The sequence below is a fragment of the Ipomoea nil genome, unplaced genomic scaffold (assembly GCF_001879475.1).
Source record: "Ipomoea nil cultivar Tokyo-kokei standard unplaced genomic scaffold, Asagao_1.1 scaffold0465, whole genome shotgun sequence".
NCBI lineage: Eukaryota > Viridiplantae > Streptophyta > Magnoliopsida > Solanales > Convolvulaceae > Ipomoea > Ipomoea nil.
Genome location: NW_017616893.1, coordinates 1007501 through 1021804, shown reverse-complemented (window position 1 = coordinate 1021804; position 14304 = coordinate 1007501). Strand labels below are relative to the sequence as shown.

Here is a 14304-nt window from a genome sequence, read left to right as displayed (position 1 = left end):
TTCTGGATGTATAGTTATGCAATTCTGGATATGTAGTTATGAAGTTATGGATGTGTAGTTATGTAATTTTGGACGTATAGTTATGAAGTTATGGATGTGTAGTTATGCAATTCTGGGTTTATAGTTATGAAATTATGGATGTGTAGTTATGTAATTCTGGATGTATAGTTATGAAATTATGGAGGTGATGAAATTATGGAGGTGTAGTTATGCAATTCTGAATTTTTTTTTTTTTTTTTTTTTAAAGTTAGACGTCAAAACGACGTCGTTTTTGCATACGGATGCACAACATAACGATCTGGAAGACAACTACATAATTAGAATTTAGTTATAATTTCCAAATACATTATTACTTTCTTATCTAGCTTATTTAATTTTGAGACTCTTGGCATGCAGTTTTCAGTTGTGCATATTAGAGAGTGCCTTTTAACTCCTTCAACTTTTTTTTTTAGTACTACTTTTATTACAATATAATATACGTATATATAAACTTTCTCAATCTATTAAAGCACAAAAAGTCAATATCTCTATTGAAATTTGAACATGTAACCTCTTATCTAGACTACAAGTTATTTAGCAGGCATAATGAATTTTGATTGTTTGAATTGTGTGGTTGTACTCGAGACAATCCACATCATCTTTTGCCTTTTAAGATGATTTTATATATATATAAAAAAATACTTATCAAGGGTCTCATACTCTCATCTCCTTGCAGCATCTCCAATATGCCTTATCACCCTAAAACTTGGTGTGGTGGATTCCCTATTCATCCATCTACATTCCTCATACATTTCCCAAATCCCCACTTCCCAAAAAGAAAAAAAAAAACCAAGACGTTTGAGAATTCAAGTGGACAAAAAATTGAAAAGGGAGTGTGACCATGTGTTGTAGGACTTTCTTCAAGTGGTGCATTTTACCTAAATTTATAGTTAGTTTTTTTTTTTTTTAAATAACAATTAATATTTATTTTGATTAAATAATTATGATGATTTATACATTTTTTTTGGATCAACGGGAAGGGGAATACCCGCAAAGAAACAGACAACTATACAGTCTCGTGGTGCCAAACAGGGACACCAAACTTATCAAACTCTAAGAAACGTATTAGCTCGTCAGGGGGAGAATCAAAGAGGGTTAATTGGCTATGGCCAATCTGTTCTTAGCTAACCAGTCTGTAGCCTGGTTGGCATCCCTTGGAACAAAAGTGATATGCCACGCTTCAAGGCTGCTCAGCTCCTGTCTACAAGCGTTCACAATGTTGTCCGTATTGTTTCCTATGTTTATATTCTGGCTTATCGCGTCCACAATAGTCTTTGAATCACTCTCAAAGCATACTTGGCCTTTAGTTAACAGCTTTGCAAGTAGAACTCCTTTTAACAGAGCCCACGCTTCCGCCATTTCTGCTGAGCAGCTACCAATATTGTAGTTGAAACCTTTTAACCAATCGCCATTGTCATTGCGAGCCAGTCCTCCACAACTAGCCCGGTTCGTGAGAGGATCACAGCTTCCGTCTGTGTTGATTTTAATCCACCCCTTCGACGGTATTATCTATCTGATCAGCCTCCAGTCTTTCGGAGCAGACTGTATTCCTGGCTTTTTGGCTTTCTCAAAAGCCTTATTAATTTCTGTCGATTGTGAAAGTATCCAGTATTGTTTGTGGCTATCTCCCAGCCTTTTGCCATTGAATACACTCTCGTTTCGCCATTTCCACAACCACCAAAGCGTTAGTGCGAACAAGACACTCTTATTGTGTTGCTGGTGATTCGGGGCATTCCTGATGCCATTGGCTAGCCAGTCTGAGAAGCTACTACTGCTGGTGGTTTGAATCATGTTCGGCATGATACGATTCTAGACCCTCCTGGCCTCCGGGCACCAACGCAATATGTGCTCAGATGATTCAACAGCCGTGTTGCAGACTTCACACAAATTACAATCAGTAAATCCTCTCTTTGCTCTATTCTCATTGGACATAATTCTGTCATGCCATACTAACCAGAGAAATGTATGAATTCGGCTAGGTACTTTGAGCCTCCATATATTGTTCCATGGTCTCAGGGTGTTGGTGTCCTGGTTGTTCTTGATAATAGAGTATGCTGAGGCCACAGTGAACTTATCCGCTTCACTGCCCCAGCCAAGCGTGTCCTCTTGCTCATCAATTAATCTTACTGCTGCCAGTTGGTTCTTGATGTCATGCGGAAGCAAAGCGATAGGGGATGTCCAGTTCCATCCCATCTGATTGTCCCAATAATCTGCAATGTGCTTGTATAGTTCTGGTAGAGGCAAGCTGGTAAGCAGAAGCTCCCTGAGTGGGCAATGGCCCAACCATGAGTCTAGCTAGAAAAGGGAGGATCTGCCATTTTTCACTAGTTTCCTTGTGCCCTTAATGAGAGTTGGAGCAGACTTTAGTATGCCTTTCCATGCATTTGAGGATGATGCTTTAGGGATCCAGGTTGCAGGATCTAAGCTCTGAACTGAGTATTTTGCTTTCATTATGTCACTCCAAGGGCACTCTTCGCCAAGCTGCATCCTCCAACCTAGTTTGGTAAGTAAAGCTAGGTTCATGGCACCAAGGTCCCAAATGCCAAGGCCTCCTTAATCCTTACTCCTGGTGACCGTATCCCAAGCCACTAGGTTGCATTTTCTTTCTTCTCCAGTTCCACCCCAAAGGAAGTTACGAACCGTCTTCTCAATGGCTTTGATTACCCCATGAGGGAGCAAGGTGGTTTGCATTATGTATATAGGCATTGCTGATAACACGAATTGAGCCAGCGTACGTCTTCCAGCAAGAGATAGGGTGTTCCTTCGCCATCCCGAAAGCTTGTTCTGCATGTTTTCAATCAACCCTGTAAACGTTTCTCTTTTCATCCTGCCATTCAGGGATGGGACTCCCAGATATTTCCAAGGTCATTAATAGCCGGGATTCCCAGTGTATTAATAACTGCTTGTCGATTGTGATGGCTGGTGTTTCTTGAAAATAGGATGGATGACTTCATGAAGTTTACCTTCTGGCCGGACTCATTACAGAACTGAGCTAAACATGATTTAATTACCCTCGCTTGTTGTTCCGATGCTTCTCCAAACAAGACTAAGTCGTCTGCGAACATCATATGTGAGACCAGGGGTCCATTTCTGGAGCTGCGTATGCCTTTCCACTCCCCAGAAGACACTTTCTGGCAAACCATGTGGCTAAACTGTTCAATGCAGAGTACGAAAAGTAGAGGAGACAAAGGATCTCCTTGGCGTATACCTCTGGTGGGCTTAAACCAGTTAGATTGTTCACCATTCAAGGTAACTGCTAATCGGGATGTGGTTACACACTCCATAATGTTTCTTACCCATTTGTCATTGAATCCTGATGCTTCTAGAGTGCTGCGAATATAACTCCAGCGAAGCCGATCATAGGCTTTTTCCAGATTTATCTTGATAACCATCCAGCCGCCGGCCCCTTTTTTATTTCTTAACGAATGAAGAATCTCCTGGTAAGCTAGTACATTATCTGTTATTAGTCTTCCTGAGACAAAGCTTGACTGGTACGGTTCAATTAGCTTCTGTATGATACCTTTTAGCCTAGAAACCATTGCTTTTGTTAAGAGCTTATAGGAGGTGTTGCAAAGGCCGATGGGCCGTAGATACTTCACTGTCTCCGGGCTTGGGATCTTGGGTATGAGTGAGATCAATGTATCATTATACCCTTCTGGGATTATACCAGTTTCGAAGAATTCCAGTGCAAACTTGGTGATACTGCTGCCAACAATTGCCCAAGCCTGTTGATAAAAACTTGCATGGTATCCATCCGGCCCCGGGGATTTAAAAGCCGCCACGTCAAACATAGCCTCCTTAATCTCCAAAGGTGAGAAGGGTCTGTTCCTCCAATCAGCTTCGTTGAGGCAAGGAAACAAATTTGAGCTACTAATGTGTGCCATTGTAGTAGCATCTTCTGTAAATTGTATAACAAAATGGTTGAAAATATGGTTCATGATTGACTCATCATCCAAGAGCCAAACCCCATGATCATCTTGAAGTTTGTTGATTCTGGAACCCCCTTTTTTTGGCAGCCGTGGCAGCGTGATAAAACCTCGTGTTGCGATCACCAGACGTAATCCAGTCCTCACGGGATCTCTGGAACCAAAGCATTTCTTCTTGGCAGAGGATCTCTTCTAACTCTTTCCGTAATTTCCTATCAAGTTTGATGAGGTCCGATCTAACATTGTTGGCTAGGCTGCGCTGCATTCCTTCCAATCTTGTCAGCACTCGTTTTTTGCGATGGAAAATGTTCCCAAATGTATTTCTATTCCAATCTTGAAACTTAGATGCTAGTAGATCCTTATTCTGACCCAGATCGACATCCTTTCTCCCATTTTCCCCAACAAATTTCAAGAATTTAGGGTGAGAAGCCCACACAGCATTATATTTGAACTTCTTCACTCCGACATGTGGATTCAGAGCCCTGGTTCTAATAAGCAGCGGAGCATGATTTGAACTTACTATAGGCATATGGATAACCTCCGCATCTGGGAATTGAATTTTCCAATTAATGTTGCAAACAGCACGATCCAGCCGTGCAGCTTTAAACGATGCTGAATTGAGACCCCTACACCAAGTGAACTTTGATCCTGAGTAACCAAGATCCATCAGACCTTCCTTCGATAGCCATTCGTTAAAACTTGAGCATCGCGAATTAGGCAGGCTTGAGCCTCTTGAGGTCTCGTCCCTGCTCGTAACCGCATTATAATCACCCACTGAGAGCCAGGCCCCCTGCAAATTCAACATAAGCAGTATCAAAGCCCCCAATCTCGGCAGTAAACATGTGCTCAAAGAAAGATACTGCCTGTGCAGCAATACCCTCCCTATCCTCAATCCACTGTCCTGTATCATCTCTAACTCTGTGTATGAAGAGTTTCCGCCTGCGCTCTTTTACAAGAGAGTGAAAATAATGAGAGTTCCTCTCACCCTCCTGTACCTCGGTGATGCGCGCCTTTTGTTGCGAAAACTCTTCCTCAATCATGACTTGCTTTTGTAAGAGTGCAACCCCTTCCTTATATTCCAATAAAACGTGATCATCATCAGGGTGTTGCTGGAGAGCCCTCTCAAGGGCTTGTACTCGGTCCTCATACTCTTTCAGGCAGGCAAAAATGTTTCCAAAGACCTCTTTACTCCAAACACTGAGGGCCTTAGCAAGTCTGTTCAGTTTAGTGGCCAGGACATACATAGGAGCACCAGAAACCGGGGCTAACCAGCTATCACGCACCACCCGTCCTCCCTAGCAGCTTAAGGATCAGTGTGCGCCGCCATGGTCGCCGAATTCTCTCTTTGTCTTCTTTTGTGATTTTGATTCTGGGGCAGTCTGGATTCACCAGATCAACCGATTCTTCATCATCCGATGCAATTTCCTCTCGTAGGTCTGCGATCTTGAAGTGTGGGTTATTGTGTAGGCATTCCTTGTAGTTAACGGTTGTCGGAGCAGAAGCTGTTGCCGCGGGCTGAAGAGTTTCTGGTACAAATTCCAGTAGGGTGGTGGCGTCCATGCATTGATGCAGTGGTCCATCTTCCTTGGTAAATAGCAAGCTCCGTTCAATGGGGTCTTGAACGTCCGGCGGCCTGTCGCTGGCTTCCGGTGACTCAGGGACGGAAAGATTTTCGTCAGACATCTTTTTCTCGCTTTAAGTAAATATTTCTACTGCATGTACTTTCAAATTCTATGATGATTTATGCATTATTACTACTTGTAAATTTATGTATTTATTTTTATTATAATCAGTTAAAATTCAAAAAACATTTTACTTACACATTTTTGTTATAATCATTATTAATTAATTAATTAATTAATTAATAATTAATTAATTTTATAACTATTATAAATTTTTATTTATTTATTTACACTTTTATTTTAATTTTAATTAATATAAATAATAATAATAATTAAAATCATTATCAAATAATTAATACTTTATAAAAAAATAACTTAGTAATAGATCTGTGTTCATGTTTTTAAAAATAAACCCAAATAGAAAAAATATAATTTTCTAGCTTTCAACCAAACACTAGAAAATGAGATTTTTTTTCCCGAAAAATGATTTTCATTTTCTTCACGTTTATTTTTAGTTACAAATTACATGTAGCACACTTAAAGTGAACCTACAATATACTAAAAATAAATTTGTATCAAGGATTCATTTTACTATGTGAACCTGATCCAAGATATTAATATTGGAACTAAACCACACCTCTAGGTTTGACAAGGATTTATTCTCATCCATAATGACCAATCACCACTGAAAGGTCAACATTTCAATTCTTTTAACTAAAGGAACCTTCAGCACAAAACTTAACCACATCTGAGTCCTGAGTACTAGAACAAAAACCCACCACATTACATTTTAAAGAATTCAGGCTAGGTTTTCTAGATGTTCATTTGTTTGCCACTAAAGGAGAACATCTTACATTAGTTGAAACCAAAAACTGGTCCTTTTTTCTTTGTTATGGATAACTGATACTACTCTGCAGTAACAAAAGCCGAAGTATTTATCTTGTGCTGCCATTTAATTGCATTAGGTTCAAAGATCATCCTTGCTTACATTAAGACCTAGGAGTTTAGCCAATTTTCCGCTTTCATAGGCCTCGATAGTATCTGTGAATAGTAGTAGTAAATGTAAATATCGATTAGCCCAATGAGTAATTTGATAAGCAAAGTGGTTTGGACATGTGACAGTAACTTACCATCAGATCCTCCGATGTGCTTTCCATTAATGAAAACCTGTGGCACCGTACGCCTTCCAACCACCTCACTTACGGCATTTTGAATAAGCCATCCATCATCTGTGAAAAAGATTCTTAAAGGTCAGTCTCCTATAAACACATGCAACACTAGAATGTAAGATATATTTCAACATTAAGAAATTCCCATCTGAGAATTATTTTGGGCACCTAAAAACCAGGGAAGTTTTCCCCAGAAAATGTCAGTAACCAAGTTGCAAAGGAAACATTTTATAATCACCTTACCAGACAATTCAAATTTTAATTAATCTCCAAACTACTCATAATCTCAAACAACCTAAGAGAAGTGATAAAATTAAATTCCACCAAGAGAGGAAAAAAGTTCAAGTGGCGAGTACACGACATTCTCTTGGAATGTCAACTACGCAAACCAAATGCCTAGTATGTACTCTACCAAAATAAAAAATAAAAATGCCTAGTATGTAACATTGTAATACAAGTATAAAATAGTCGGCTATGCGAGATACCACCGACCACCTAGTCGACTAGGCAACGCCTAGGCAATGAGTAATATATACATGGTGATGTTCTAATGAGAACCCCTCCTCCAATGCACACAATCTATATTCCAGTGCACAATGCACACAATCTACCTGGAATAGTTTGTATGCATTCATGCTGGTTCGCAAGTTTTCATGAGAGGGGTTCTCATTTGATCATATATATATAACAATAAGTACTAAATATGCAATAATTCACTTTAAAATCAAACCAAGTTCATAAACCATAAACCAACATCAAACAATAATACAATACTAAATATCAATTGTCAAATATTCAGTCTCAAACTATCAAATCCAAGCTTATCAACGCAACTTTTTAGGCGAGATGTCGTCGACCGCCTAGGCAATGAGTAATATATATATATATATATATATATATATATATATATATATATATATATATATATATATATCTTCCCATATAAAACAATTAGTACTAAATATGCAATAACTTAAACATTAAAATCAAAGCAAGTTCAAAAATCATGACCCAACATCAAACAATAGTACAATACTAAATATCAAATATCCAATGTCTCAAACTCTCAAATCTCAATCATCCATTAATTCAATCCCTTCCCTTCACCACCAACATTATGGTCATCACTCCCAATTCCCTCAGCATCTTCATCATCAATATCTTCATATCATCATTTGGAAAAGAATCCACATCTTCTACTTCGTCCCTCAAACCTTTCCATGATGAAGTATTGCAACACTGGGAAATATTGAATAGGTGCACACGTGTCTTCACCTGCATGAGCTCTTGTAGGAGATTGCTTCCCTCAAAATTGGTTTAAGCACCAAGCACTTCATCAACAAGACTTCAAGTAAGGTCATCCCCGGTATGAACATTATCATTATTACCATTCACCTATTCATTTTCCCATTGAAAATCTTTAAGAATTAATGGGTTGAAGTTGGCTCCTTCTTCATGCCGCTTTTGAAATCGACTAACAATCTTCCAGTTATACTTCACATAAACCAAATCATTCAACCGTTTATGTTCTAATTGGTTTCTTTTCTTTGTGTGAATTTAAATCATAGAAAATAATTACTTAAAAAAATAACACTATTAGTTATTACTAAGTACTTACGAACTCAAATGTGCACCAGTTACACTCACAGCCGACAGATGAACTCAAAGAGTGCTCGTTGCTTACGAGCACTTGAAATATCACTTGCTTTCAAATCAAAATAGTGGGAAGGTTTAAACCAATGTTGCTCCATATAACTTAACTTCCATTTGATCTTGCCAGCGCCCCTCCACAATATCCATCAACCTCGGTTGGCTTGCAAATGCTTCATTCAATTTCTTCTTTGCAATCGCCATAGCCATGGCAACCTCGGGCATAGCTGGAATCTCATCACCATCAACGATTTTCAATACAACAAGAATCAGTTGAGATGCCTTGATGCAATCTTCCACCCCAGTCCAGAATCGAGTAAAAAACACAGTCATATACCTTCTTTCCAGCTTGTGTGTTTGATAGTTTAGAACCACTCCAATGGTCACTAACAAACAAGCTTGTTAAAGCTTTCTGGTGTTTGTAGAAACTTTACAAGGTAAGGAAGGCTGTGTCAAATCTAGTAACTCCAAGTCTCACAAGATCTTTACCACATGTGAACTCTCTCATAGCATTTAAAATCCTTCCATGCCTATAAATGAAGGTAGTGATGCGCCTAACACTTTCAATCTTTTGTTTGAACTCTACCAACTTGCCAATATCTTCCGACATGAGGTCCAATTAATGTGCCGTGCAGGGAATCCAAAACAGCGTAGGTATCTTCTCCTCCAACAACCTACTTGCTGCCTTGTAATTAGCACCATTGTCTATTACAATTTGAACAACATTTTCCTTGCATATTCCTTCAATCTTGGTCTCAAGTAACCAGCCAACATGTTAGCATCATGAGAGATTCGCTCGATGCATCAACAGAATCCAAGAAAAAGGTCACCTCCAGACTATTGACAATGAAGTTTATCAAGTGTCTATTTCTTCTGTCAGTCCATCCATCTGACATCAATGTACACCTATATCGCTTCCAAGCAACCTTATGTTTTTCTTTCAACAAGTCCGTTTCCTTTTTCCTTTCTCTAGGAGTGTGACCCACAAATCATGAAAGCTAGGAGGTTTCCACCCAATTCCTATTTGTGCAACGGATTCTAGCATTATCTCAAAACTCCTAGCATTTGCAACATAAAGGGAATGCCACTCATAGAAACAATATGCAATATGCATTGCTGCTCTGTCTTTCTCTTCTTGTACAATCTTCAAGGGTGCTTTGATAACCCTTGCTATGTCTTTCTTTCACAACTTCTTCTGAGGTTTTCCTAATCATTGCAACAATCGATTTTGGTGCCGGTTGTGCAAACCTCAAAACGGACTGCTTCCTTTTGCTACTAGTCCCCGAACTTGGATAACTAATTGAGTTGTGGGATGATGATTGTCTTGGTTGAGTTGGTTCCATTGACACTTCTTGTGAACATTCATCCCATCATTGACATCATCATTGTCATCCAAAATCAGCTGCTTGTTCCTTGAATTCATTCTTAAGAATATATATTCAAAAATTTAAGGAACAAGCAACTAAATTTGGATGACAATAATGGGGATGAAGGTTCACAAGAAGTGTCAATGGAACCAACCCAACCAAGACCACCATCATCCACAACTCAATTAGTCATTCAAGTTCGGGGACTAGTTGCAAAAGGAGGCAATTAGCTTTGAGGTTTGCACAACCGGCACAAAAAACAATTGCTGCAATGGTTAGGAAAACCCCTGAAGAAGTAGTGGAAGAAAGGCATAGCAAGGGTTATCAAAGAACCCTTGAAGATTGTACAAGAACTAAAGAAGAGAAAGAGAGAACAACAATGCATGTTGCAAACTGTTTCTATGAGTGTGGCATTCCCTAGAATGTCGCAAATGCTTGGAGTTTTGAGATAATGTTAGAGTCCATTGCACAATTAGGACCCGGGTGGAAACCTCCTAGCTATCATGATTTGCGGTCACACTCTTAGAGAAAGCAAAAAAAAGAAACAGATTGAAAGACAAACATAAGGTTGCTTGGAGGAAGTATGGGTGCACTTTGATGACAGAGGGATGGACTCACAAAAGAAATAGGCATTTGATAAACTTCCATGTCAACAGTCCGAAGGAGACCTTTTTCTTGGAGTTTGATGCATCAATCGAATCTCATGATGCCAACATGTTGGCTAGGTTACTTGAGACCAAGATTCAAGAAATAGTAAATGAAAATGTTGTTCAAATTGTGACAGGCATGGTGCTAATTACAAGGCAACAGGTAGGTTGTTGGAAGCAAAGATACCTACACTGCTTTAGACTCCCTGCGCGGCACATTACTTGGACCTCATGTTAAAAGATATTGACAAGTTGGTAAAGTTTAAGCAAAAAATTGAAAGTGCTAGGCGCATCACTACTTTCATTTATAGGCATGGAAGGATCCTAAATGCTATGAGGGAGTTCAAAGGTGGTAAGGATCTAGACTTGAAATTACTAGATTTGTCACAGCCTTCCTTACATTGCAAAGTTTGTACAAACACCAGAAAGCTTTAAAAAGTTTGTTTGTTAGTGAGCATTGGACTACTTCTAAACTATCAAACACACAAGCTGGAAAGAAAATATATGACTCTGTGTTTTCTACTCAATTCTGGACTTGGGTGGAAGATTGCATAAATGCTTCTCAACCGATTCTTGTTGTATTGAGAATCGTTGATGGTGATGAGATCCGAGCTATGCCCGAGGTTGCCATGGCTATGACAACTGCAAAGAAGAAATTGAATGAAGCATTTGCAAGCCAACCGAGGTTGCCGTCAAGGTTGATGGATATTGTGGAGGGACGCTGGCAAGATCAAATGGGAGTTGATTTATATGGAGCAGCATTGTTTTTAAACCCTACCCACTACTTTGATTTGAAAGAAAGTGATTTTGAATATGCTTCTAAGCAACGGGCATGTTTAATGATGTGCTTGGTAAGATGGTTCGAGATGAAGAAACATAACTCAAAATAAGCAATCAAGTTGATGACTATGATTATTTGCGAGGAAGTTTTGGGAAGCAATTAGCCATCAAACAACACAAAACCAAAACTCCACGTAAGTATTATTTAAATTACAACAAGTTTAAACTTAAAAGTTTAAACAATTTCTAATTTTATACTTTTGATAAAATAACTTACTAAATATGATATGTATTAATATTTTAGTTGATTGGTGGATAGCTTTTGGAGGCAACCATTTTGAGCTCCAAAGATTAGCAATGCGCATTATTTCCTTTTGTTGTTCATTTGCCGGCTGTGAGCGTAACTGGAGCACATTTGAGTTCGTAAGTACTTAGTACTAACTAGTAGTTACTAACTAATAGTGTTATTTTTTTCTAAGTTACTAAAGTAGTAATTATTTTTTATTTTCTAAGATAAACTGATTAGAACATAAACGGTTGAATAATTTGGTTTATGTGAAGTATAACCGGAAGATTGTTAGTCGGTTTCAAAAGCGGCGTGAACAAGGAACCAACTTCAATCCATTAATTCTTGAAGATTTTGAATGGGAAAATGAATGGGTGGATGGTAGTAATGATAATGTTCATGCCGATGATGACCTTACTTGGAGTCTTGTTGATGAAGCGCCGGGTGCTTCAACCAATTTGGAGGGAAGCAATCTTCGTACAACTGTACAAGAGCTCGTGCGGGTGAAGGCACGAGTGCACCTATACAACAATATTCCCGGCGTCGCAATACTTCATCATTGGGAGGTTTGAGGGATGAATAAGACAAAAAAATCCTCAAAGATTTGGGAGTTTGAGAATTGAGACATTGGATATATAGTATTGTAGTATTGTGTGATGTTGATTCTTGACTTTATGATTTTTGAACTTGCTTTGATTACAATGTTTAAAGTATTGCATATTTAGTACTAATTGTTATATATATATATATTACTCATTGCCTAGGCAGTCGCCTAGTCATCTCGCCTAGAAAGTCCGCCTTGATAACCTTGATTGCGAATAAGCTTTGGGAAGCAATTAGTCATCAATTGCGAATAAGCTTTGGGAAGCTATTGGAGTTTGATGGTTTAATTGCACTTTTTAAAATAGTTCAAGACTGTACTTGACACTTATCTCTAATAATAATAATAATAATAATAATAATAATAATAATAATAATAATAATAACTTTTTTAAAAAATCATCTTCTTCATTGAAGAAGAAACCATGGTAATGAATATTCCACGAGGCACAATGACGCCATGGTCATTGTCCATAGCTTGTACATCCAAAGCCAAAGACGCATTGGGCATCTTTGTCCAGATTCAATTGGACAAATATGCCCAAGTTGTCGTTGTCCATATTCAAAGACTCCATCTCCATGACTTATGGACAAAGTTTTTAAAATAATTTTTAAAAACCACAGTTTTTTCAAACCCCAAAAAAAAAAAAATACAAACAAAGAGAGAGAGAGAGAGAGAGAGAGAGTGTGTGTGTGTGTGAGAGAGAGAGATACATCAATGCCAAATCAACATTAACCTATTGCTGCCATAAGTTTTACGTACAAAAATGTGCCAATTGCACTTTTTTGCGAGGGTTGAGGGTTCAATTGGAGTTTTTTGGAGCTCAAGATCACAATTGCACAATTCCATATAGTCCAAGGGCATATTTGACCCTTTCCCCTAAAATCATTAAAAACTGATGGAGAATGATACCAAACAGGTCCCAAGTAAAAATAAAAATGAAACACAAACTTTTAGGAAAGTTCCAAAACAGTATACTTGAATGAAATTAAATAGAGTGAGCAAGAGCAATAATCAGCAGCTTGATCAGGCTACTTAGAATCCAGTTTCTCTGAAAATCTTAAATTTTAAAAGAAGAGTCCCACAAGTTCTCATGTTTGCTAGGCTAGGTTATTTCCCTGTTCATTCCTCAATCTTTAAAAAGTAAAATAAAAAAGCCAGATACTTGTCTAAAACTTGTTACATCACCACTGAGAATCCAGGATTTCATCTTAATTGGTAGAAAAAGAGGTCCACAAGTTCTCATTGTTGCTAAGCTAGGTTATGTCCCGGTCCCTTCCAAAATCTTTAAGCAGTAAAATTAGAAAAGCCAGATACTTGTTAAAAAAGAGTTACATTACCATTGAGAATACAGCATTTCATAATCATAAGATCATAAATGGTAAAAGAAAAAAAATGAGGTCGACAAATTCTCAAGGCTGCAAGGCTAGGTTATCCCTTTCCCTGGATCATTAAGCAGTAAAAGAATAAAGAATGCAGATACTTGTTTGAAAAAGATACGAGACCAGTGAAGCAATTAAATAGGAGACAGAGAAAAAGCACAGCACAGTGAGAACTGAGAACATACCTCTCTCATCAAGCTCAACAACATAAGCTTTCTGCTTCAATTCTTTAAAGACAGCCTTTGCCCTTTTACAATATCTGCATAGGAAAGAGATAATCCCATAGCAGAAAGTGCCAAAGGCTAGGTGATTTAATAATTCTCAAACTCACTTTAGTGAACTCTGAAGAACTTGCATAACATAGGAATCCATGATGTTTCAAAGGAAAACTGTATAATGCATCTACATTTATGGACTGAAATTACAATATGGAACATTTAAAACCATCAATTAATCCACCACCAATTTGCATTCAAGATTAGCTTAACCTATTCGATGAATCACATGTGACGAGATATAAAGATTTGTGGCAAAAACACATTCATGATAAAGTCTTATGCATCTAGAATGATTTCTTTTAGTTGGGAATAAACAAAAAAGGGCCATTTATCGGTTATTTGGGGAAATCTGTAACAGATTTTTGAAAATTAAGAGGCATATGAGTCAGAAAAATATTCAAATAGTATACCAATGTAATCATTAGTGTCATTGTAAGGATTTCTTGGGCTTACCCGTCTTTATCATAATGTACACAACTAAAAAACCTAAAGGTAAAGACCTTCACATTTAGGAGTAATATATTCCACTAGCAACCACAAGGTAAACAATACGTCAA

The 14304-nt window shown here is 38.0% G+C and overlaps 1 protein-coding gene across 1 annotated transcript in view; it reads right to left on the bottom strand.

Moving 5' to 3' along the window:
* Window positions 1-6201: 6201 nt before the first annotated feature.
* LOC109173226 (glutaredoxin-C4-like) overlaps window positions 6202-14304 on the bottom strand; it is an 8635-nt gene continuing 532 nt past the window's right edge. The window contains exons 2-4 of the mRNA XM_019322531.1: window positions 13655-13728; window positions 6718-6816; window positions 6202-6628 (exon numbers count right to left, since the gene is read on the bottom strand). Coding sequence (XP_019178076.1) covers window positions 6555-6628; window positions 6718-6816; window positions 13655-13728 — 247 coding nt within the window. The 3' untranslated portion in view covers window positions 6202-6554. The remainder of the gene's footprint in view (window positions 6629-6717; window positions 6817-13654; window positions 13729-14304) is intronic.